General features: G+C 46.4%; 1 protein-coding gene across 7 annotated transcripts in view; it reads right to left on the reverse strand.

Annotated features, from left to right (window-relative positions):
• Positions 1-24,398, reverse strand: part of ppip5k1a (diphosphoinositol pentakisphosphate kinase 1a) — a 173,860-nt gene that overhangs the window by 141,805 nt on the left and 7,657 nt on the right. For all 7 annotated transcript variants that reach the window (XM_070864956.1, XM_070864960.1, XM_070864958.1 and 4 more), the window contains exon 2: positions 8,562-8,968. In XM_070864956.1, coding sequence (XP_070721057.1) covers positions 8,562-8,705 — 144 coding nt within the window. In that variant the 5' untranslated portion in view covers positions 8,706-8,968. The remainder of the gene's footprint in view (positions 1-8,561; positions 8,969-24,398) is intronic.

Below are 24,398 nucleotides of genomic sequence, written 5' to 3' on the forward strand. Positions count from 1 at the left end.
AATTATGTTAAAAATCCAATATAATATTTTAAGTTAATGATTGATATGCATTTTGGTCCTTCACAATGATGGTCCCTTGTATTTTGGCTTACTTAAGGAACCCAGAAGATGAAAAGTAACTTGCTGAGCTCGGCAGATCAAAACTAGCTATTTAAGGCACATCATTTCTCTCAGATGTAATGAGCAGAGAACACAACGGTATCCAAATCGCCTGTGTTATAATATGTGCCTGATGTTTACACTCACTCACTCCCTAGTGTGCTGTGCCTTGCTACAGCAGAAGTGTGGGGCTTGGGGCCAGGTACAGAAAGGTACTCTACTCTCTCTCACACTCCAGGAAGCTCTCACTCTCTGGGAACCCAAATGTGAGCGACTGTGCAAAGAAATGTGGGTTAGCATGTTGGGGGGAGGGGAGAAAGAGAACAGACACTTTTGCTGCAAGGGCTTAGCAATTTCATGGGTGTCACACCGCACTTCAGAAAATGGAGACCATCAGCTACACAATGCCACAACAGATTAACCGATGAAACGGGTTGATACTGCACTGCACGTGCAATATTGAATCAGTTTGTATACGACAGCCTAAACGCTGCTCATGAAGGGTTAAACAGACAAACTAGTCAGATGTGACTCTTTGAAAACTGCCTTGCAGTACTTGGCATAGAACAAATCCTTTCAAACAAACAGACTGCAGGCTTGCTCCTCTGTGAACCAACAGAATGCAGTCTTTCCGGATTGACACAGGAACTTACCCAAACCAACAGCAGTACATCGCCGAGCCTAATGGCCAGAGCTAAACTGAACGGCCTGGAAATTGTGGTCAGCGGCAAAGTGACGGAGCTCGCCGCTGACCTCGAACAAAGCTGCCCACCAAGATCGAGCGATCTCTGTGGCGTTGATTTCAGACCCTCGTTTGAATCTTGCGCCAAATCAAGCGAATCTCCAGCGTCCAACAACTGTGATCTCATCAAGCTGGGACATACACATAGGATTACGGTAGAAGCTGAAATATCATAAACAAGCTTTTAACATTTGTTTTTAAAACATACAAGAACATAAGACATAAGAAATAGGAGCAGGAGTCGGCCCTTTGGCCCCTCGAGCCTGCTCCGCCATTATATAAGATCATGGCTCATCTGATCTTGGTCTCAACTCCACTTCCCTACCCGCGCCACATAACCCTCAATTCCCTTATCGTTCAAAAGATCTGTTTATCTCCACCTTAAATATATTCAATGACCCGGCCTCCACAGCTCTCTGGGGTAGGGAATTCCATAGATTCATGCCCTCTGTGAGAAAAGAAATTCTGTATGTAAATATGTAATTCGTAGTCATGTTAGCGGAGAAATTTGACATTCCACAAATATAAAATTCGATTTTCAGGGCCAGAGAGGTTATGCAGCAGTCAATGCGCCGTTAAAAATCCAGTTACACCTCTTTCAATAAGGCTTCACTTTTTCGGCGGGGGGGGGGGGGGGGGCGGGTGGAGAGGTTTAAAACAGCGATATTCCAACGTGATAGAGGAAGCTTATGCTCTTGAGTGATTTCAACTGATTGCCAGCTATAGGGAGTCCACAGCGCAGCCAGTGTGGGAGCAGGGAATGACCGACAGCAACTTCAGGATTTCTGTGTTTACCTGTGCACGCGCTAATTCCTAAAGTTGCGGTCAGTTTCAGAGGGGCGATGATAGCGAACGCTGACAGTTTCGCCGTCATTACCACCGCAAAATCCGGGCCAATAATTGACAAATGAAGTCTGCAGGATCTTTATCCCATGTGACACCGAGCTAGTCTACTGAAAGGATGATCTACACCAACGATAAACAGACTACTGCGCATGTTCCAAACACATTTGGTTCAAAACACCATTAGCTCAATGGTCTTATTTTGGACCGAACATGAGCAGCGTCCGTGATTAGATTGCAGTGTCGGTTTCCAAAGGTACTTCCATTCCCAACAAACTTTGTCATCAAAATATCTGCACATTTACTGATACTTCTGTCCCTACAAAGGGTTACTGTAGATCCTTATGTCTTTCTAGCCATGCATAACTTCAATTTTGAGTGCGATGTTTTAAAATGATGTAGTATTATATTACATAGTATTTACAGCACAAAAATCAGCCAACAATCCATGCTGGTGTTTGTGCTCCACACGAGCTTCCTCCCACCCCTCTTTATCTAACCCCATCAACAGATCATAAGAACGTAAGAACACAAGAATTAGGAGCAGGAGTAGGCCATTCGGCCCCTCGAGCCTGCTCCACCATTCAATAAGTTCATGGCTGATCTACCTCAACGCCACTTTCCTGCACTGTCCCCATATCCCTTGATTCCCTTAATATCCAAAAATCTATCGATCTCTGCCTTGAATATACTCAAAGACTGAGCCTCCACAGTCCTCTGGGTTAGAGAATTACAAAGATTCACCACCCTCCTTCTATCCCTTTCTCCTTCGTGTGTTTATCCAGCTTCCCATTAAATGCATCTATGCTATTCACATCAACCACTTCCTGTGGCAGCGTGTTCCACATTCTCACCATTCTCGATTGGATTTACTAGTGACATCTTATATTTATGGCCACTAGTTGTAGTCTCCACAGCAAATGGAAACATCTTTACGTCTATTGGCTCCTGGTCAAACAACGACTCGATTTCAAAATTCTCATCCTCATTTACAAATCACTCCATGTCCTGGGTCCCTCCCTATCTCTAATCTTTTTCAGACTCACAATCCCACAAGAGGTCTCCTTTCCTCAAATTCTGCCCCCATGAACATGCCACATTATAACTGCTCAACCATCGGTTGCCATGCCTTCAGCTGCCTGGCCTGGGCCCCAAGCTCTGGAACTCCCTCCCTAAACCTCTCTTTTAAAGCTACCTCTTTAACCAAGCTTTTGGTCATCGGCCTTAATTTCTTCTTTTGTGGCTCGGTGTCAAATTTATCTGTTTTGTCTTGTAACACTGCTGTGAAGCGCCTTGGGAAGTTTTATTTATATAGCGCCTTTAACGTAGTAAAAGTTGTTGTTGTTGTCGTCTACCCCATCATAAAAAGACCTCTATCAGGTCACCCCGAGACAGAGGAAAAATAAAAAAGAAAGCACGGAAACAATGTTCTTTGTTTGTCCCACTGTGCCGTACGAGATATTTCGGTTTCACAAATACCATTGGGAGCCACTCCCCAGCAAGCAAATTTGGTTAATAATCACTCAGCAGCTGACAACTCAGGATATTGTGCAAACTGACAGCCAAGCAAATTATACACCTATGATCTGCATGTGACCAAGTAGTTATTTGCCTGATGCATTCGTAAGTAATGGCAGTCTCGGTTATTGCAAGACTCTCTAATCCAGTTTTACTCGCTCACTTATAAAATATTTTCGCCGTGGGCCCAAATCCCCAAACAATGACTTGTTCTCGGGGCCACCCGCACCTGATCACAGATCCATCCAGCTCCTTTTTGAAGAGAATAGTTGCCTAGTCACTGCGTGTCAATGTTCCCGCTAAGATGCGTGCGCGGCCGCGCAGTGATCTGAAAGGTCCTGCGCAGGCCACTCACCAGCTTCTACCCTGTATACACCGCGCATGCGCTGAAGCTTAAAGGAACTGCGCATTAAAAGAAACAGGTCCTGCAGAACAAAGTGCAGCTCACGGGGAACATTACTGAGCTCACGGGGAACATTACTGCTCCAAATATAGGTCGAAAAAAGGGCAGCTTTACTCTCTCTCCTCCGCATTTCACATTATAATTACCATTACTGCTTGAGGTTGATATCAAAGCTGTGTCATACCCCAGCACCAATATCTCTCATTGATACTGCAATTCCTTGGCAGAATTGCAGACTTAAAATATATATACACACACGTGGAATAGCAGCAGCCTCCACCAAAAAACGTTGGTTCTTCAGGATCGGGGCTTGTGAAATGAGCTGACTTCCTGGTCCTAATGCTGAGCAAACCTCCGCATCTGGTTAAAAGTCCCATTCTTGCCTTACAGCAGCCCTCGACTCCATGCCTTGCCATTGGACCAAGACCTTGCTCTGTAAAGCCTGTGTGGTGGCTGGTGTGCAACGGCCACCCCACGTTAAAATAATTCACCTAAAGGCATCTTCCACCCTTTAAAATGAAGTTCTGGACCTGGCCCGCATTGGTCTCATCAATCACCTTAGAACTCATTTTAGTGTGGAAGCAAGTCATCCCCGACTCCGGGGGGCTGCCTAAGAAGAAGGTGGTTGTTAGCACATGCTCCCTCCCAATATTTATTTAATGGGTCTAACTCTTAGCACAAAGATCCTGATTTTTTTTTTGCTAAGATGTGAAAAACACAGGATCTATCTTGCGATGTCACACAACGACATCACTCACTTGACACAAAAGGCCAAGTTTAGAAGTTTGGAGGGGGGGGGGGGGGGGTGTGGTGGGGGGAGGGAATATACAAAGTCCATTTCTCCCTATTCTGTTCTGCTTATTACCACCAAGAGATAAAGCAAATGGTAAAAGATAAATTAGTTCATTCTCAGAATTTATTAAGCATGTGCGAGATGTTTTAAACTTCCACAACGTTATTTCGGGACTGGCCAGCATTTCAAAGCTGAGGAACCAGAAACAGAAATTGGACTCGCTGCTGTCAACTGTTGAGATTGGGGGCCTTTACGTTCAGGTGTGAGGTCTGCACAACCATGAGCCTGCTGTCAGGGTAAAAATGTTTTTAAAATGTCATGAGATCAGTCAGAATAATGTCGACCATGACAAGCTGTCTCATTCTGTCCAGAACTGTCGGACCAGAGGACAGGGCCTGTGCTTGAAAGGGGGGTAAATTCAAAACTAATCTGTGGACGCAGTATTTCAGTGAGCGGGTGGTCAACCTATGGAATAGGCTCCCTAGGGGGACAGTGGAAGCAGTTAGTATTGATCCATTACAATGAAAATTAGATAGTTTTCTTTCAGAAAGTGACATTTTGGGATCCAGTATGAGTATTCGCTGAGTGTAGTGAGCTCGGGAGGAACAGGGGACTTTGGGCCTCTGGCTCCCAAAGCTCTCCCCCCACTGGAGGTTTTTCCTCACCTCGTGTCTGGGTCTGTTGTAGACTCATCGATAGAGACTGATTGCCGTTATTGGTCAACATCTCCAGTATCGTTGGATCATGCGACTGCCGGGATGGTAGAAGGCAAACTAGATGGACTTGGGCCTTTTTTCATCTAGCAATTCTTATGATGTATTGTTACTGTAACCTTCGGCACAAGCATTTTGTTAAACAAAGCTGGCACCTTGCAGTGTGTATGGTCGGTACCAGAGTTACTACCCCCCCTCGTTTCCTCTCCTGGTAGGCAGCGAGTATTGCTGGGGTAAGGGTACACAGGCACGCCTCACCTGCATCGCCTCCCCCAAATAATTACTGGTTCGGTCCACATCTCACCAAAATTCAAGTCACCAAATTAATATATTATTAACTTCAAGAACTTTAAACTGCCCCATTGAAGAGAGGGGGGGGGGAGGGGGGGGGGGTGGAGAAGGAAAATTTAGGGGGATGGAACTTTTCGTTCAAAGTATTTCCCCTTTTGGTACAGGAAAATACTCACATTAAATTTAACTTGCTTTTAAAGCCATCAATTTTACGGCTAACGGGAAGACTCTCCTGTAAGTTCACCTGCAGTGCCATTTTGCTCCAGTGAAAGAAATGACTGTCCAGTGAAGGAAATGACTGGGACGTCCCAGAGTGCAGATAGCAGGAGGCACAGCATCAAAAACACCCCCCCCCCCCCCCCACACAAGATATAAAACACACCATAGACTGGAAAATGGGGCATCAGGGGCCCCTAGAGATAGGGATCAGGCAGAGCAAATAGTTATGCAACAAAAACATTGGAAAGGGAAGAAATAAAAAGACTTGCATTTCTATAGCGCCTTTCATGACCACCGGATGTCCCAAAGCGCTTTACAGCCAATTAAGTATGTTTTGAAGTGTTGTAACGTCGGAAACGCAGCAGCCAATTTGCACACAGAAAGCTTCCACAAACAGCAACCTGGACCAGATAATCTGCCTTTTAGTGATGTTGATTGAGAGATAAATAATCGCCAGGATACCGGGGAGAACTCCCCTGCTCTTTAATTGAAATAGTGCTGTGGGATTTTTTACATCCACCTGGGAGGGCAGATGGGGCCTCGGTTTAACGACTCATCCGAAAGATGGCACCTCCGACAGTGCAGCACTCCCTCAATACTGCCCTGGGAGCGTCAGCCTAGATTTTTGTGCTCAGTTCCTGGAGTGCGACTTGAACCAACAACCTTCTGACGCAGAGGCGAGAGTGCTGCCCACTGAGCCACGGCCGACACTAGTCGGAAAAGGCATATATACTGGACAAGAGTATTGAAGTGTATTCCTTATGAAACAGGTCAATAGCTCAGCTGGCAAGTACACTCCCCGGTACAGAACTGCATCAGAGAGCCCAGGTTTCAACCCTAGCCTGGGCTGAATTAGCCGAACTCAGCTAAGGCACGGAAACGTGCCAGCCAGCCTCAGTGACTGGCGAGGAGGAACCAACATAAGCTGCGGTTCGTGGTGCTGCTCACTCTCAGTGCCTGTGCGGGGGCATCGGGCAAGGCCAGGATTGGGCTCAGCCGTGATCCCTGCGAACAGCCTTCTGACACGCGAGTGCACAAACTGCGAGACCCCGCCCTCAGATTCTACGTCCCACGTACGCGCCTAGCAGGGCTCTGCACCAGCAACAGGGCCTGGCGATTCCTGCCCTATACACTCTAGGTTTGCTGATGAAGAGCGGCTGTTTAGGCAAAGTACTGGACAGCATGCGCCACCCAGGGAAACAGACCCTGCAATAAGGTCGCAGCTTGGGGGAGGAGGGGAAGCAGGAAAAATGGATAAAACAGGAGGATAAAATAAACAGACTTTATTAAAAAGTTATGAATTAGATGCAATTTAATATCCATTCTGTGATCGCTGAAATGGCACGTTTAACCCCAGGTCTGTGTTACACACACACAAGTGCAGTATGTTTCCTACATTACAACAGTGACTACACTTCAAAAAGTACTTCATTGTCTTTAGGACGGCCTGAGACTATGAAAGGTGCTATATAAATGCAAGTCTTTCTTTTTAAATTCACAGCATACTAAATACAGCTATACATCTACGAGACAACGGTTGAAAATGGAACAAATTAGATCCAGGAGATAGTTTGTCAGGCGTGTACCAACTTATCAAAATCATTAATGAAGTCTTTTCAAACATAAACAGCAAGTTCCTCCGATTCCAGTTCTAGTCTGGGGCGAGTTATTTAATCTCAGCCAGTTTGGTGACCTCCAGAATTTGTTTGTTTTTTTATGAAGTGTGTCGATATGGGGCAAGGACAAATTACGCTCAGCTGTGATGCCCTCCACAGTCAAACAGCCATTGTAGAGCTCAGGCGTGAAGGATGGCCATTTGGGACAGCACTGGGCAAGAACAGGATCAGATTCAACGGCGATGAACTACATGGTCAAATAGCCAGCCGGCATTCACCGTCTAAACTCACGGATTGGGAATATGCCTTGTGAAAAGAGCTGCAGCATCCATACAACTATACCTGAGCAAGGAATCAACTCCTTCAGGAGAGGAGATAATGAAAAAGCACTTCAAAGACACATACAATGCAATGTCAGCTGTGGCTCAGTGGGCAGCACTCTCGCCTCCGAGTCAGAAGGCTATGGGTTCAAGTCCCACTCCAGAGACTGGAGCACAAAATCCAGGCCGACACTCCCAGTGCAGTGCTGAGAGAGCGCCGCACTGTCGGAGGGGCAGTACTGAGGGAGCGCCGCACTGTCGGAGATGCCGTCTTTCGGATGAGACGTTAAACAGAGGCCCCGTCTGCTCTCCTCAGGTGGATGTAAAAGATCCCACGGCCACTATTTCCCCAGTGTCCGGACGATTATTTATCCCTCAATCAACATCCCAAAAAAGCAAATTATCTGATCATTATCACATTGCTGTTTGTGGGAGCTTGCTGTGGACAAATTGGCTGCTGCGTTTCCCACATTACAACAGTGACTACACTCCAAAAGTACTTCATTGGCTGTAAAGCACTTTGGGATGTCCAGTGGTCATGAAAGGCGCTATATAAATTCAAGTCTTTCTTTCAGTGATAGTGTTGAAAGTGGCGTTCTGCTATTAAAAAAACACCAAGAATCCCTCCTTAAAACAGCACACCTAACCTTGAATAACAGAGCTTTTTGGAAGTACTTTGTTGAGTTAACTTTGTATCAACATCAAAGGTTAACAACTGCAGGTAAAAGATAGTTTCCTTGCACTATATAAAGACCAAAACAAAACTATCTCGCCTTTCTGTCAGATGCGACCCATTAAATAAAATCACAGCAGTCGTTTCAAGTAATACTAGTTCCAATGCAAAACTGCTTTGTTCATTCTGCTAAAGCCTTTTTTTTTCCAAATAAATAAAGTGAACATAAACGATTTTATTGCTTTAGCAAGGCTGAGCAATTTGTTTTTATTTGAACGCCAGCTGAAAAGGTTCAAAGTGAGTACGTTCTTTTTTTTTTTAATTTCCTTACCGAGTCTGAATCATTTTCATCATCGTAGAGGTCCAGGTCTTGTGCCTTCATGTTTGATTCCAGATCGTCAATTTCATCCTCCTCGCATCCAACAAAGAATTTAGGAGCCGAGTGATCCACCTCAAAAGAGGTGGGGGTTGTCATGACAACCTGGTTGACCTTTCATCACGGATATTAGTCATAGTTTAAAAAGAGTGAACAAGAGAGAGATAACTAAACATCCCACAGTACTAATTCCAGCCTCGGTATCATTGCAATTCCAACAATCTTGCTGAGTTGATGGTTTGCCCTGGGGGCACAGTCCAGGTAACGTTAGCAGCAAACAACTTCAGGCTTGCACAGGTGGAGTCTCACTAGAAATGTTCTGCCAATTTCTTAAAACTCCTCTTCGTCACGAGATTAGTGATCTGCAGCACAAAGGAAACAGAATTGGGAACTGAAATATCTTAACAGCAGTCGCCGATAAATTATACTTCAACCGGTATTTTAATATCGCCTCCCTGCTTACATCAGTTCCTTCAATGCCAAAGATTTGAGGAACTTTCATTCATAACAGACCAGTCTGACAATTCGCGGAAGGATGAAACTTTACCAGATCTTCTTCTCCGAGCAATATAACTTCTCCCGCATCGCACTTTGTGACTGGACTTGAAACAAAAATACATTTTTCAGTTTTCTCCACCTCTCTTTCTTGGGGGTGGGATGACACGAGATCATCAAATTCAGCACAGATCTGAGACTGAACACTGTCTGTGGTCTATGGCCCATTATTACTTTTTGGAAGCGCATTTATACAGCAGGCCATTGGAAGGACTCGGGCTATTTTGTAACCGGTCACTGGAAGGTCCAAGACAGCGCAAGGGGCTACCCTACAATTAGTTCTAGCCCTTCCCCACACCACCACCCCCCCCCAACCACCATCCGCTCCAGTATAGCTGCGATCTGGAACTCAGCACGGAGTGGAAGAATCACAGGCACAGACTCGTACCCTAACACTGGCAGTGTTGTCACAAGGTTTTCAGTAAAGTTTAACGATAAGTGTGTGAAAGTTCAGCACCGTCCTCACACATGCAGTTTCCATGATGGGTCAGCAACAGGAACCCTTCAAACAGAATCCCCTATTGGTCAGTATTCCCCACACGGGCCAACCTATTGCTTCATTGACAGAGAGCCAGTGCAGTAGCAGTCGGTGCCAATGAAGGGTCGTATTGTGCTGTGGGTCCAAACTCACTTCAAGCATGCCCGTACAGCCAGCAGACAGACATTAATTTCACCACATTAATTTGAGCTGAAACTGAAGCCAGAGCCCAGAGCCTGGACAACGAGTGCTGGCTGGTGATCCACTCTGCACCAGTCCCCTCAAACACCCTCCATAGTAGCAACACTGTTAAAAGGATAAATGTGTCAGGTTCTGGGATCAAGTCCCACTCCAGAGACTTGAGCACAAAAATCTAGGCTGACACTCCAGTGCAGTGCTGAGGGAGTGCTGCACTGTCGGAGGGGCTGTCTTTCAGATGCGATGTTAAACCGAGTCCCCGTCTGCTCCTCTCAGGTGGATGTAAAAGATCCCATGGCACTATTTGATAAAGAGCAGGGGAGTTCTCCCCACTATCCTGGGCTAATACTTATCCCTCAACCAACATCACTAAAAAACAGATTATCTGGTCATTATCACATTGCTGGAACTTGCTGTGTGTAAATTAGCTGGTACATTTTCCCATATTACAACACTTCAAAAGTACTTCATTGGATGTAAAGTGCTTTGAGTCGTGTAAGGCAGTATAGAAATGCAGGTTTTCTTCTATAGGGACTTGCTGTGAAGCAGTAACCCAAGTGAAATCCAACAAGCGAGCTCTTTCAAAAGGAACTTAAACACACGGCACAAGGCTTGCGCACAAAATTGTCCTGCACAGACTAAAACATTCTGCATCCACTGAAAGGTGACACGCAGAAACGACTTTTATTTATATAGCGCCTTTAACGTAGCAAGACATCCCACGGCGCTTCACAGCAGTGTTACAAGACAAAACAGATATTTGACTCCAAGCCACACAAGAAATTCTGGCAGATAACCAAAAGCTTGGTTGAAGAGGTAAGTTTTAAGGAGCGTCTTAAAAAGAGGAAAGAGAGGTAGAGAGGCGGAGAGGTTTAGGGAGGGAGTTCCAGAGCTTGGGGCCCAGGCAACAGAAGGCACGGCCACCGATGGTTGAGCAATTATAAACAGGGATACTCAGGGGGCAGAATTAGAGGAGCGCAGACATCGCGGGGGGGGGGGGGGGTTGTGGGGCTGGAGGAGATTACAGAGATAGGGAGAGACTTGGTGTTAGCACACAGCTTTCCGCTCAAGATGGATCAAAGGGTTAATGCAAACAAACAGCAAGTGCTTGCTAGTAAAACATCTGTGGCCGGGTGCCTCAGCAGTCGCGAGTTATGCTAATCACAAAGCTAAGCAATAAAGCCGCAGAATCCCAGAGTTGGCAACATTCCTTCCTGCCCTTTCTTGATGACTCAGCATTTGAGACCAGGCGTACGTGACTACAATGATCAAACAAATCCTGCCACGGCTTGAATGATCATAATTGCACCCTCGAGTCTTTACCATCGCACCTTTAAGGAGGGATAGCGTTGGCCCTTTAATTTAAAGGCTCCAACTAGTCCCCGGTAATATGTAATCTACGGAACAACCCATTTGTTTTTCTCTTTCCTGCACTGAAGGCAGTTATTCACTCTCTGGGGTATGGTTCTATAGCTGATGGTCAGCGTACAGAACGGTTCCCAAGCTGCCATTATTTACTTGTAAACTTGGACCGCAAGCTATCCACAATCACACCAAGCCCAGTCCTGTAACACTCAGCACCCATGTACATCCACTTCCAGGGGATGGGGCGGGGGAGATAGGGAGGTGGGAGGAGAAGAAAGAATTGCTATGCAAGAAAGACTTGCATTTATATAGCGCCTTTCATGACCACTGGACGTCTCAAAGCGCTTTACAGTCAATGAAGTACTTTTGGAGTGTAGTCACTGTTGTAATGTGGGAAACGCGGCAGCCAATTTGCGCACAGCAAGCTCCCACAAATAGCACTGTGATAAGGACCTGATAATCTGTTTTTGTTATGTTGACTGAGGGATAAATATTGGCCCCAGGACACCGGGGATAACTCGAAATAGTGCCGCAGGATCTTTTACGTCCACCCAATAGAGCAGACGGGGCCTTGGTTTAACGTCTCATCCAAAAGATGGCACCTCTGACAGTGCAGCGCTCCCTCAGCACTGCACTGGAGAGTCAGCCTAGATTTATGTGTTCTAGCCCCGATCTAGAATAGAAACACTGGCTGATTTTTGACCTTCCAAACCTTGGGCCAGTGGAAGCAAATTGTAGAGCCTCTTTGGCCAAGATCAGCTAACTCAGAATAGTCGAGGAATGGGCCTTCCTGGTATCCATATCGCTTTCAGTAGCAAACACATGCAAATAACAGCACGCATACAAACTCAGTTTTGGTCTCCTTACCCAAGGAAGGATATACTTGCCTTAGAGCGAATGCAACAAAGGTTCACCAGACTGATTCCTGGGATGGGGGAGGGAGGGGGGGGCGCAGGGAATTGTCCCATGAGGAGACTGGGCCTATATACACCTTAGAATTTAGATGAATGAGAGGTGATCCCATTGAAACATAGAAAATTCTTACAGGGCTTGACAGGGTAGATGCAGGGAGGATGTTTCCCCCGGGCTGGGGAGTCTAGAACCAGGGATCACAGTCTCAGGATAAGGGGTCGGCAATTTAAGATGGAGATGAGGAGGAATTTCTTCACTCAGAGTTGTGAATCTTTGGAATTCTCTGTCCCAGAGGGCTGTGGATGCTCGGTTGTTAAGTACATTCAAGGTTGAGATCGATAGATTTTTGGATTCGAGGGGAATCAAGAGATATGGAGATCGGGCGGGAAAGTGGAGTTGAGGCCAAGATCAGATCGACCATGATCTTATTGAATGGCGGAGCAGGCTCGAGGGGCCAAATGGCCTGCTCCTGTTTCTTATTTTTCACCAAAAAAGGTTCCGATGTGAACCTGCTGGGCCGAATGGCCTGTTTCTGTGCTGTAAATACTGTGTAGTATGAAACTCCTCCTTTAAACTAAAAAGACTCATACATTCCAAGTGTGATTTTTAAATTCACTGCTTTTATTTAGTTAAGTTAGCGCACTCAATTGCCTATTTCATTGCACCATGACCACTTGCCATCAATGAACAATGCTGATGGGCTCACGTATTGTTGCTCAAACAGTACAAGGGAGGGAGGCAGAGAATTATGTCTCCACACAGCACTCACGCTGCTGCAACAGATGGTGCCCTGATATAGGAGACGGCTCACTTTTGCAAAGCAAGGTCTTTAAATTATTTTACCTTTAATAAGTTGTCAGCAGTATGAATTACTGCTCCATTTTCACCAGCAAGAACTATGAACAAATGCACCTTCGCAGACAGGGTGCTACTTTGAACAGCAGAACCTCTCTCGCAATAAATAATCTGCCAAATTCCGAATGACCTCTACTGGAAATTGTGTCAGCCGTGGCTCAGTGAGTAGTACCCTCAGCCTCTGAGTCAGGAGGTCGTGAGTTCATGTCCCACTCCAGAGACTTGAGCACATAATCCAGGCTGACATTCCGGTGTCGTCTTTCAGATGAGACGTTAAACCGAGGCCCCGTCTGCTCTGCTCCCTCAGGTGGATGTAAAAGATCCCACGGCACTGGTGTCCTGGCCAATATTTATCCCTCAATCAACAAACAGATTATCTGGTCATTATCAAAAAGTTAATTGGCTGTAAAGCGCTTTGGGACGTCCGGTGATCGTGAAAGGCATGGTGTAAATGCAAATCTTTCTTCCTTTCTGGACATCAGATGAAGGCAGATCAAGCTCGGGGCTCAGCTGTGATGGAAATGAGCTGAATTAAGTGTCTAAATTGCCTTGTACCGTTTTAACTCTCTTAACATCGATTCCCATAAAACACAAGTAATTACACAGATTTCTGAAGTAGGGCCCACACCATAAACATTAACCTTTCCCTCCCCATCCCCTCCCACTGATATTATGTAAAAAAAAAATCCTCATCTCCCATGGCAGCTGGTAATTATCCTGCCATTCACACCCTATCTAGACTAACCTTTTTCTAACTTCTGCCATTACCATTTCAAATCGGCCCATCCTCCCTTTTGACTCTCTAATCTCTCCTGTCTTGCACCCTATCACAGACCCTCCCTTCTGTTCTTTCCTCCCTTCCCCCTTTCAGTGCCTCTTAAGAATCCGTTCATCTCGAACGTTTGCCAGTTCTGACGAAGGGTCATCGACCTGAAACGTTAACTCGGTTTCTCACTCCACAGATGCTGCCCGACCCGCTGAGATTGTCAGCACTGTCTGTTTTTATTTCAGATTCCAGCATCCGCGGTATTTTGCTTTCGTATAAACTTTAACCCATCTTGTCTCCTCACAAGTACTGAGCAAAACAGTGAACTGCAGAACAGCTCGCGACCAAAACATCAATCTTTATATATTGCCGAAATGGTGCTTTTGGAAAAAAAGCACAGATTTTAGTTGAATGGAAAAGAATGACTCGCTTAAACAATCAAAAAAAAATATGTTCTCTGTGACGAGCGGCGATCCAGAAACAGAAAGTGAAAATGATCACAAGATCCCACTGTGAAAGCAGAATCCGGAGGGCAGTCCCAATGCTACAATCAATGATAGTGATAAATGTACTCATGTATTACACACCATCACACTAACCCAGAATCATCATCATCATCATCATAGGCAGTCCCTTGGAATCGGGGAAGACTTGCTTCCACTCAAAATATGAGTCCTTAGGTGGCTGAACAGTCCAATACGAGAGCCACAGTCCCTGTCACAGGTGGGACAGTCAATCGTTGAGGGAAGGGATGGTTGGGACAGATTTGCCGCACGCTCTTTCCGCTGCCTGCGCTTGGTTTCTGCATGCTCTCGGTAACGAGACTCGAGGTGCTCAGCGCCCTCCCGGATGCACTTCTTCCACTTAGGGCGGTCTTTGGCCAGGGACTCCCAGGTGTCAGTGGGGATATTGCACTTTTTTCCTCTGCCCACCTTTGGCTCGTTTGGCGAAGGAGTTCCGAATAGAGCGCTTGCTTTGGGGGCCTCATATCTGGCATGCGGACGACGTGGCCTACCCAGAATACACACATTCGAGGGTGGTGAATCTTTGGAATTCTCTATCCCAGAGGGCTGTGGAGGCTTAGTCTTTGAGTATATTCAAGACAGAGATCGATAGATTTTTGGATATTAAGAGAAGCAAGGGATATGGGGGCAGTGCAGGAAAGTGGAGTTGAGGTCGATGATCAGCCATGATCTCATTGAATGGCGGAGCAGGCTCGAGGGGCCAAATGGCCGACTCCTGCTCCTAATTCTTATGCTCCTTTAAATCTATGTAATTGGCACTCTCAAAATGAAAACATTAAAGAATTTATTGAACAATAAATGACCTGCTTTAGACAAAGTGGCAAAAAAAACACTGGAAATCGTAAATAAAAACAGGACGAGCTGGAATACACAGGTCTATCAGCACCCGTGAAACGACCTGTTAAAAGTCTCTCTCCAGCAGTTTGTGTCGGTCAGTTTTATAAAGCAGCTGTGACTCCGTGGTCCCCATTGAGATGAAGGGTTGCCTTGCTCAGTCTTATCAAAGGCCCCTACCATGCCCAAACTCCCATTCGTTTTGGTGTGGGAGGTTCCAATGCGGAGAAAGGATACCTTCCAAAAAGTTAACCTGCCTTTCCCTTGCAATCACTTGGTCGTTTTACACTCCTTTCATTGCTGCTAATTGTAGCAATATAACCCACTGCTTGGTTAACGAGACGTGCTATCAGAGTTATACGCTGCTCTGAATGTCACTGCTGGAGGACACTCGATTACGGTGTGCACTGTTAAAAGGTCTCCCGAGACACTCAGCGGAGCGATCGCCCTTATGTTTGTTCCCCTTTGATTAAACAGCCACAGCACGATAAGCAGCTGAAGGGGCAGCTGACAGATTTCTCATTAAACCGAGTGTGGGACCGATAAGTGGATTAAGCAGCCAGTCACTTGCCGTCTTGCCAGCAGCTCAGCGGAAAATCCGCAATTTCAGCGCTGGAATCCGACACTCTTAATTACAGCCAGGATCACAAAGCGAGATCAAAATTGAGTCAAAATTCGAGGGACAACCAAACTTATTTAACAAAAACTTTGGTTTCAGGTACACAGAGATCCTGAGAGAAAATGCACGCTGGGACAGTTATTTCAGAGACACGTGTAACACAATACCTTAAGCTGCAGATGACTACCCAGCTGAAATATGGCAGCTGCTTAACATGGTACTATAACAGGACTTTAACACGGTCATTCGTGACAGTCCGAGCATTGCTGGAGAGCCCAAGGCCAACACCCTGTCCCATATTTGATGTTGCTTTCAATTAGATGCCAAATACACAAGCAGTAATCATTTGAGAAAGGGATAGCAATAATGAGACAGTCCAATAGTTTCAAGTACAAGTCTCCTTCAAATCTACATAATTGGCACACTCAAAAGTTTGCAATTAAGAGAGAGACACCTACAGGTCCAACTCAGTAAAGGTTGTCGTGCCATGATGCAAGTGTGCTGAAGCACACAAATGCAGTACCATGGATGTTTCCATAACTATCGGGGCAGAGGCCGTGGAGGACAAAAAAAGATTGGAGATAGAGTTTCGAACATATGAAAATGACTGAAAGGAAAAAAGCCCACTGGTCCAAATAACCCATCCTACACATTAGTGATACCTTATGTACCAAGTGTCAGCCGCTGTTCCCCCTAAATGTTTTAAGGGGCTGTGCAGCCCAAGGTTTTGTGCATGCGTGAAATTGCACATTTGAAAAGCCAGTCCCAGGTTGCACAGGACCGGCAGACAGCTGTATGGCCGCACACAGCTTACCGGGAACGTTGGTGTCAGCCGGGGCTCAGCGGGCAGTACTCTGACTCCCGAGTCAGAAGGTAGGGAGTTCAAGTCCCACTCCAGAGATTTGAGCACATAAATCTAGGCTGGCACTCCCAGTGCAGTACTGAGGGAGCGCTGCACTGTCGGAGGGGCAGTACTGAGGGAGTGCTGCACTGTCGGAGGGGCAGTACTGAGGGAGTGCTGCACTGTCGGAGGGGCAGTACTGCACTGTCGGAGGTGCCTTCTTTCGGGTGAGACCTCGTCTGCTCTCTCAGGTGGGCGTAAAAAATTCCATGGCACTGTTTCGAAGAAGAGCAGGGGAGTTCTCCCTGATGTCCTGGACAATATTTATCCCTCAACCATTATCACTAAAACAGATGATCTGGTCATTATCACATTGTAGTTTGTGGGAGCTTGCTGTGTGCAAATTGGCTTCTACGTTTCCTACATTACAACAGTGACTACACTTCAAAAAGTACTTCATTGGTTGGAAAGTGCTTTGGGATGTCCAATGCACTATAGAAATGCAAGTATTTCTTTAAGAGACAGATACAATGGTCAGGCTGCCATTGTACACCTCCTGATGGCCAACAAAAGAACACTGAAAAATACAAAGCCGACCCAGCTGATAAAGTTACACTTGGCATTTCAAACTATTTGACCAAGAACTGTTTTTTTTTAAAAAAGCATACCCTACTTTGAGGCATCTTCAGAAACATATAGGTTTTGGTGCTCTACTGATTCTTAAAGACTTTCTATCCTGTGCCATTTTAGAAAGTATATACTTCTATGCAACAGCCTCCCGTAAAGCACTCGATAACAAAGCTCAAATGAAGCACGACAGATCTTCGCACCCTGTTTATTCTCGAAGCCAACGGGGCTGCGTGATTTTATTTTTAGGCTCCCAATAGATGGACATGTAAACATCAGGAATGCAAGACTTCATTTGCTTTTACTTTATACAAAGCCAGCTGTGGGCAAGTGCCCAGCTCCCTTGCCATTGGCTGTCGCTGGGTATAGGAAAGGGCAGTGTGGCATTGCTACAGCAACACAGGCTGGCTTCTCCCTGGGAGCCGTGGTGTGGATTGCTGCCAGATTCACTCGCTCCATTTCGGGCCCATGTATGGCAGCAGGTGAAACAGTTGTTGGTGTTTCGTATGACAGGAAATGTTATGTTCAGAATAACTCCACAAGACTGTGTGCTGTAAGCTCAAACTATTGTGACCTTGGTCTCTTTAATGTAATTCCAGGGTGAGGAAGCAGCATGGTAGACTGCCTTTTATACTTGCTTGCCCGGGGTGTGCAGGTGACCCTTGGGTCTCGCACATGTGCACCCCCTGGTGGCAGGTCTTACACATTAGTAAACTTTACATGCCTAACATCACTTCACCGCCCCCCACCCCCAAGTTATTTACAAGTTGAAGCGATCCGGGGCTCTACGTTCATAGAAACATAGAAAATAGATGCAGGAATAGGCCATTCGGCCCTTTGAGCCTGCACCACCATTCAATAAGATCATGGCTGATCATTCACCTCAGTACCTTTTTCCTGCTTTCTCTCCATACCCCTTGATCTCTTTAGCCATAAGGGCCATACCTAACTCCCTCTTGAATATATCTAATGAACTGGCATCAACAACTCTCTGCGGTAGGGAATTCCACAAGTTAACAACTCAGTGAAGAAGTTTCTCCTCATCTCAGTCCTAAATGGCTTACCCCTTAACCTTAGACTGTGTCCCCTGGTTCTGGACTTCCCCAACACCGGGAACATTCTTCCTGCATCTAACCAGGCAAGTCCCGTCAGAATTTTATATGTTTCTACGAGATCCCCTCTCATCCTTCTAAACTCCAGTGAATACAGGCCCAGTCGATCCAGTCTCTCCTCATATGTCAGTCCTGCCATCTCGGGAATCAGTCTGGTGAACCTTCGCTGTACTCCCTCAATAGCAAGAATGTCCTTCCTCAGATTAGGAGACCAAAACTGAACACAATATTCCAGGTGAGGTCTCACTAAGGTCCTGTACAACTGCAGTAAGACCTCCCTGCTCCCATATTCAAATCCCCTAGCTATGAAGGCCAACATACCATTTGCCTTCTTCACCGCCTGCTGTACCTGCATGCCAACTTTCAATGACTGATGTACCATGACACCCAGGTCTCATTGCACCTCCCCTTTTCCTAATCTGCCGCCATTCAGATAATATTCTGCCTTCGTGTTTTTGCCCCCAAAATGGATAACCTTGCATTTAATCCACATTATACTGCATCTGCCATGCAGTGCCAACAACTCATTTAGGACCATGACCGTAATTAAGAACAAACACAGGGTCATTAACTTCAATGTCACGTGATACAGCCGCGCAATCGTGGTACACGTTATGCCGGTGACGCCGGATTTCTACATGATCATTGAGATCCGGGTGGACTAAGGAGAGCCTGGTTTTGAGCGTTCGCTTCATTAGCAATTCTGCAGAGGGAACACCAGTGAGCGAGTGAGGTCGCATCCGGTAGCTGAGCAGAATCCGAGATAACCGAGTCTGCAGGGAACCGTCCGTCACGCATTTCAAGCTCTGCTTGATAGTTTGGACTGCCCGTTCCGCTTGACCATTGGATGCGGGCTTAAACGGGGAAGACCTGACATGCTTGATGCAGGTCATGAACGTGTTGAATTCTGAGCTGGTGAAACATGGTCCATTGTCACTAACAAAGACATCGGGCAAACCATGGGTGGCGAACATGGCCCGGAGGCTTTCAATGCTGGCAGTGGACGTACATGGACATTATTATACATTCAATCCATTTAGAGTAAGCGTCCACTGCTACTAGGAACATGTTTCCTAGAAAGGGGCCAGCGAAATCTACGTGGACCCTGGACTGCAGTTTGGAGGGCCATGACCACAGATTCAGTGGGGCCCCCCCTTGGTGCATTGCTCAACTGTGAGCAAGTGTTACATTGGTGTACACATGACTCCAAATCCGAGTCAATGCCGGGCTACCAAACATGCGACCCGGCGATAGCCTTCATCATGACTATGCCTGGGCGCGTACTGTGTAGGTCGCGTATAAACGTTTCCCTGCCTTTTTTTGGCAAAACTATGCAATTCCCCCATAGGAGACAATCCCAATGGATGGACATTTCATCCTTGCGTTGGTGGAATGGCTTAATTTCGTCTTGCATTTCCCCGGGAACTGCCGACCAGTTCCCATTAAGGACACAGCTTTTTACTAGTGATAGCACAGGGTCCTGGCTAGCCCAGATCCTGATCTGGCGTGCCGTGACGGGTAACTCCTCGCTCTCAAAAGCATCCATTACAAGAAGCAAGTCTGCGGGTTGCGTCATTTCCACCCCGGTGGTGGGCAATGGTAGCCGACTGAGGGCATCAGCACAGTTCTCAATGCCTGGTCTGTGGTAGATTACATAGTCATACGCAGATAATGTTAGTGCCCATCTTTGGATGCGGGACGAAGCGTTGGTGTTAATACCTTTGCTTTCTGAGAGCAGCGAAATGAGCGGCTTGTGGTCGGTTTCGAGCTCGAACCGGAGCATTTTCTTAACCCCGTATACACATGCTAATGCTTCTTTCTCAACCATACTGTAGGCTCTTTCAGCCTTAGATAAACTTCTGGACGCATATGTAACCGGTTGCAGTTTGCCTGACACATTGGCTTGCTGTAACACACAACCGACCCAGTACGAAGATGCATCACAAGCTAGTACTAAACGTTTACATGGGTCATACAATACAAGTAACTTGTTAGAACATAGCAGGTTTCTGGCCTTATTAAAGGCTGTTTCTTGAGATTTACCCCAAACCCAGTAGTCACCCTTGCGTAGCAATAAATGCAAGGGTTCCAGCAAAGTGCTCAACCCCGGTAGAAAGTTACCAAAATAATTGAGTCGTCCCAAGAACGAACGCAGCTCCGTCACATTCTGTGGTCTGGGTGCATTCTTGATGGCCTCCGTCTTGGAGTCCGTGGGTCTGATGCCATCTGCCGCAATCTTTCTCCCCAGAAATTTGACCTCTGACGCCAGGAAAACACACTTGGAGCGTTTCAGCCTGAGTCCCACTCTGTCCAGTCGCTTTAGAACCTCTTCCAGGTTTGGTGGTGTTGCGACCAGTGATCAGGATGTCATCTTAAAACACCACGGTGCGCGGAACCGATTTCAGCAGACTCTCCATGTTCCTCTGGAAGATGGCCACAGCCGAGCGAATCCCAAAGGGGCATCTGTGGTATATGAACAATCCTTTGTGCGTATTGATGCACGTCAATTTTTTTGAAGGTTCAGCCAGCTCCTGTGTCATGTAAGCAGAGGTTAGATCCAGCTTGGTGAACGACTTCCCCCCTGCTAGCACTGAGAACAGGTCATCCACTTTGGGTAGTGGGTACTGGTCCTGTAACAAGACTCGGTTGATCATTACCTTGTAGTTGCCACAGATTCTGACCGTTCCATCGCTTTTCAACACCGGAACAATTGGATTGGCCCACTCGTTGAACTCGACTGGCGATATGATCTCCTCTCGTTAAAGTCTGTCCAGCTCGATCGCGACTTTCCCTCGCATCATGTATGGAACTGCTCGGGCCTTGTGACTAGATGGATCTGCACTTTGGTGCCTGTAGGTCTGGCCTCTGCAGGCGTGTAGGCCCTGCCATGTACAGTTCTGCCTGCTGAAGGTGTTATTTTATGCACAGTACTTGCCGGTGAGTTTCGATGCTGCAAAGATATCTGTTTAGTGTTATCGTTCATGGACATGAAAGCCTGGGCTATTGTGATGGCCTTGCTCAGATCTAGGGATTCGTCAGACAGCAGTTTGCGAAGAATGACCTCGTGGCCGATTCCAAGCACGAAAAAGTCCCGCAACATTTCCCCCAAAAATCCAGCAAATGCGCACTGTCCCGCAAGGTGTCTTAGGTCGGCAATATAGCTTGCCACATCCTGGCCCTCGGAGCGACGATGCGTATAAAAGCGATACCTGGCCATTAAGATGCTCTCTTTTGGCTTGAGGTATTCCCGAACCAGAGTGCACAACTCTGCATATGTTTTCTCCGTTGGTTTCGTCGGTGCTAGCAGATATTTGATGAGGCCATATATCGTGGACCCGCAAACGGTGAGGAGAATCTTCTGTATCCAGCTCGTTGGCCACGAAATACTGGTCAAGACGCTCAACGAAGGCTTCCCAATCATCACTCTCAACAAATCTCTCAACAGCCATAACCGCATGAAAGTTCGTGATCTGTTACTCGTCGCCAATTGTTATGTTCAGAATGAATAACTCCACAAGACTGTGTGCTGCAAGCTCAAACCATTGTGACCTTGGTCTCTTTAATGTAACTTCAGAGTGAGGAAGCAGCATGGTAAGACTGCCTTTTATACCTGCTTGCCCGGGGTGTGCAGGTGACCCTTGGGTCTCCCACAGGTGCGCACCCTGGTGGCAAGTCTTACACATTAGTAAAGTTTACATACGTAACAGGAAAATTCTTATAATGGGATATCTAGTTAGTCTAACCATTTGACGGCCTCTCGGAGGAATGAGGTGTCTCTTACCACAGATCTCAGTGGGCAGGTTGATGTGACGTGTTCCATGGTCTGTGGGATTCATGGCCACAGTCGCACTTCGGGTCGTCCCTCACTTTCCACGTGTGGGACAGGTGGCCGCATCGTCCATGCCCTGTGCGGATTGGGTCGAGTGCTCGCTGCCCACGGTCCCCGAGGGAGCTCGAAGCCAGGGACCTCTGCTGTTGGCTCAGTGATGAGGAATTAGTTATTTATGTTGCCTGCATCCCATGATTCCCTCCATCTGGATACCGGGTTGATGCATGAACATTGGCTGCTGTTTCCCAGAATGGTGAAACAGTAAATGGAAGAAAATGGCAGAGAGTATATGCTCACTCAGCCAAAACTGGTGCAGCAGAGTGTAATGGCATCTTTACTTTACACTAACATGAATATACCATACATAGCACAAGCACAGGTTATGAGGTTTTACCTTTAAACTTCGGTAAATGAGGTGAAGGGCCAAGGTCCGTAGTGCAACAATAACAATTTGTATTTATATAGCACCTTTAATAAAGTGAAACATCACAAGGCGCTTCACAGGAATATTATGGGACAAAGAAATGACATGCCACAAAGGAGAAATTAGGGCAGGTGACCAAAAGCTTGGTCAAAGAGGTAGGTTTTAAGGAGCGTCTTGAAGGAGGAAAGAGAGGTAGAGGCCCGGAGAGGTTTAGGGAGGGAATTCCAGAGCTTGGGGCCCAGGCAACAGAAGGCATGGCCACCAATGGTTGAGTGATTATAATCAGGGATGCTCAAGAGGGCAGAATTAGTGGAGCGCCGATATCTCGGGGGGTTGTGGGGCTAGAGGAGATTACAGAGATAGGGAGGGGCGAGGCCATGGAGGGGTTTGAAAACAAGGATGAGAATTTTGAAATCGAGGCTTATACGAAGGCATTGCAGGCTAATACCATGGTTGGAAAGAGTATGATGGCACGGTAAAATGAAGCAGTGATAGCACCAAATTTTGGATTGTAAGAAGAGGGGAAAATGGGAATGTAAAGAGTTCCACAGTTCTGAGATCCTGGGAATGTATAAAGAGCAAAACACGGCAGCTGCTGGAAAACTGAGACAGCCTGAGAAAGTATGAGTCGGGAATAGTTCAAGTCTTGATTTCGAAACAATGAGTATGTCGGGAGGGCAAAAGCATGCAGAGTGATGTACTTGCAGCCTAGGAACGGAAACATTCCAAAGTTCAGAAGACCGCACAGAATAGTGTCAATGAGGGAGAGGATGAAACAGAAAAAGAGAGAAAAAGAAAGGGCAAGTGAGAGAGAAAAAAAGTGAGCGATGAGAGAAATAAAAATAAAGAGAGGGAAAATATGGAGGCTGGAGGTGAGTCACCTATTGGACAAGATTGTTTTTCAGGTGTGAGAAAGGGGTTGGCAGATTGTCCTCAAAAAGCAGGATTAGCCGTTGACAGCGAAGCAAGTGTTTATCGTTGTGACACTCAAGATCTGTCTTGCTTCCAATCATAAAAGACTATTTTTAAATACTTCAATTGCATTTGTAGGTTGAAAATATTGCAACAGGTTTAAAATGTTCCCCATACAGTGTGAAGACAGCCTTTTTTCCGGTATGTGGGGAAATACACACCTCCACTACGGTGTTAATGTCACTTCAAATAGCGTTATCCATCCCAACAATTATTCGTGCTGGCCAGCCCATGAGCGTGGAAGGGCATCGCCCAGTGTTTCAGAAGTGCTGCTCTATAGGTTCAAATATTATAATCGGGTAAACCAGTCAGTCAGTTTCTGTGCTGATCAATTCTAACGGGCAGAACCAGAAACGGAAACCGCTGAAAATAGCCAGCAGTTCAGACAATATCACCGGAGAAAACAGACAAGCTGTTGTTTCGAGTATGGATCCTTCCTCAGAACTCTTAGCGTACTTGGGAAGCGTGCCTTTGTGTTACCTGGTTTGGTCCCAGTCCAGTCTAAAGCAAAGCAAGGATACAACTGCTGCCCTGGCGCATGATTTCCTCTCGGAATATCTACACCACCGGGCCGTTAGCAAACTGGAGCTCGTGGAACACTCCGTGAATTTCTGATTTCACATATAAACTTTGCTCCAGCGTCTGTGATGCAAAGCGTAACACGACAGAGACCGGCCAGGACAGCGAGAGGCTTTATTTGGTGGCAGATTCTGTAAATTAAATGAAAGGCTAAGATTCACCAACCTGACGCCTTTTTTATTATTGCTAACTCGCATCACCCATCACCCCCTGTGCTCGCTGACCTACACTGGCTCCCGGTTACGCAATGCCTCGATTTCAAAATTCTCATCCTCGTTTTCAAATCCCTCCATCACCTCGCC

Source organism: Pristiophorus japonicus, chromosome 21 (assembly GCF_044704955.1).
Source record: "Pristiophorus japonicus isolate sPriJap1 chromosome 21, sPriJap1.hap1, whole genome shotgun sequence".
In the NCBI taxonomy this organism is placed as follows: domain Eukaryota; kingdom Metazoa; phylum Chordata; class Chondrichthyes; family Pristiophoridae; genus Pristiophorus; species Pristiophorus japonicus.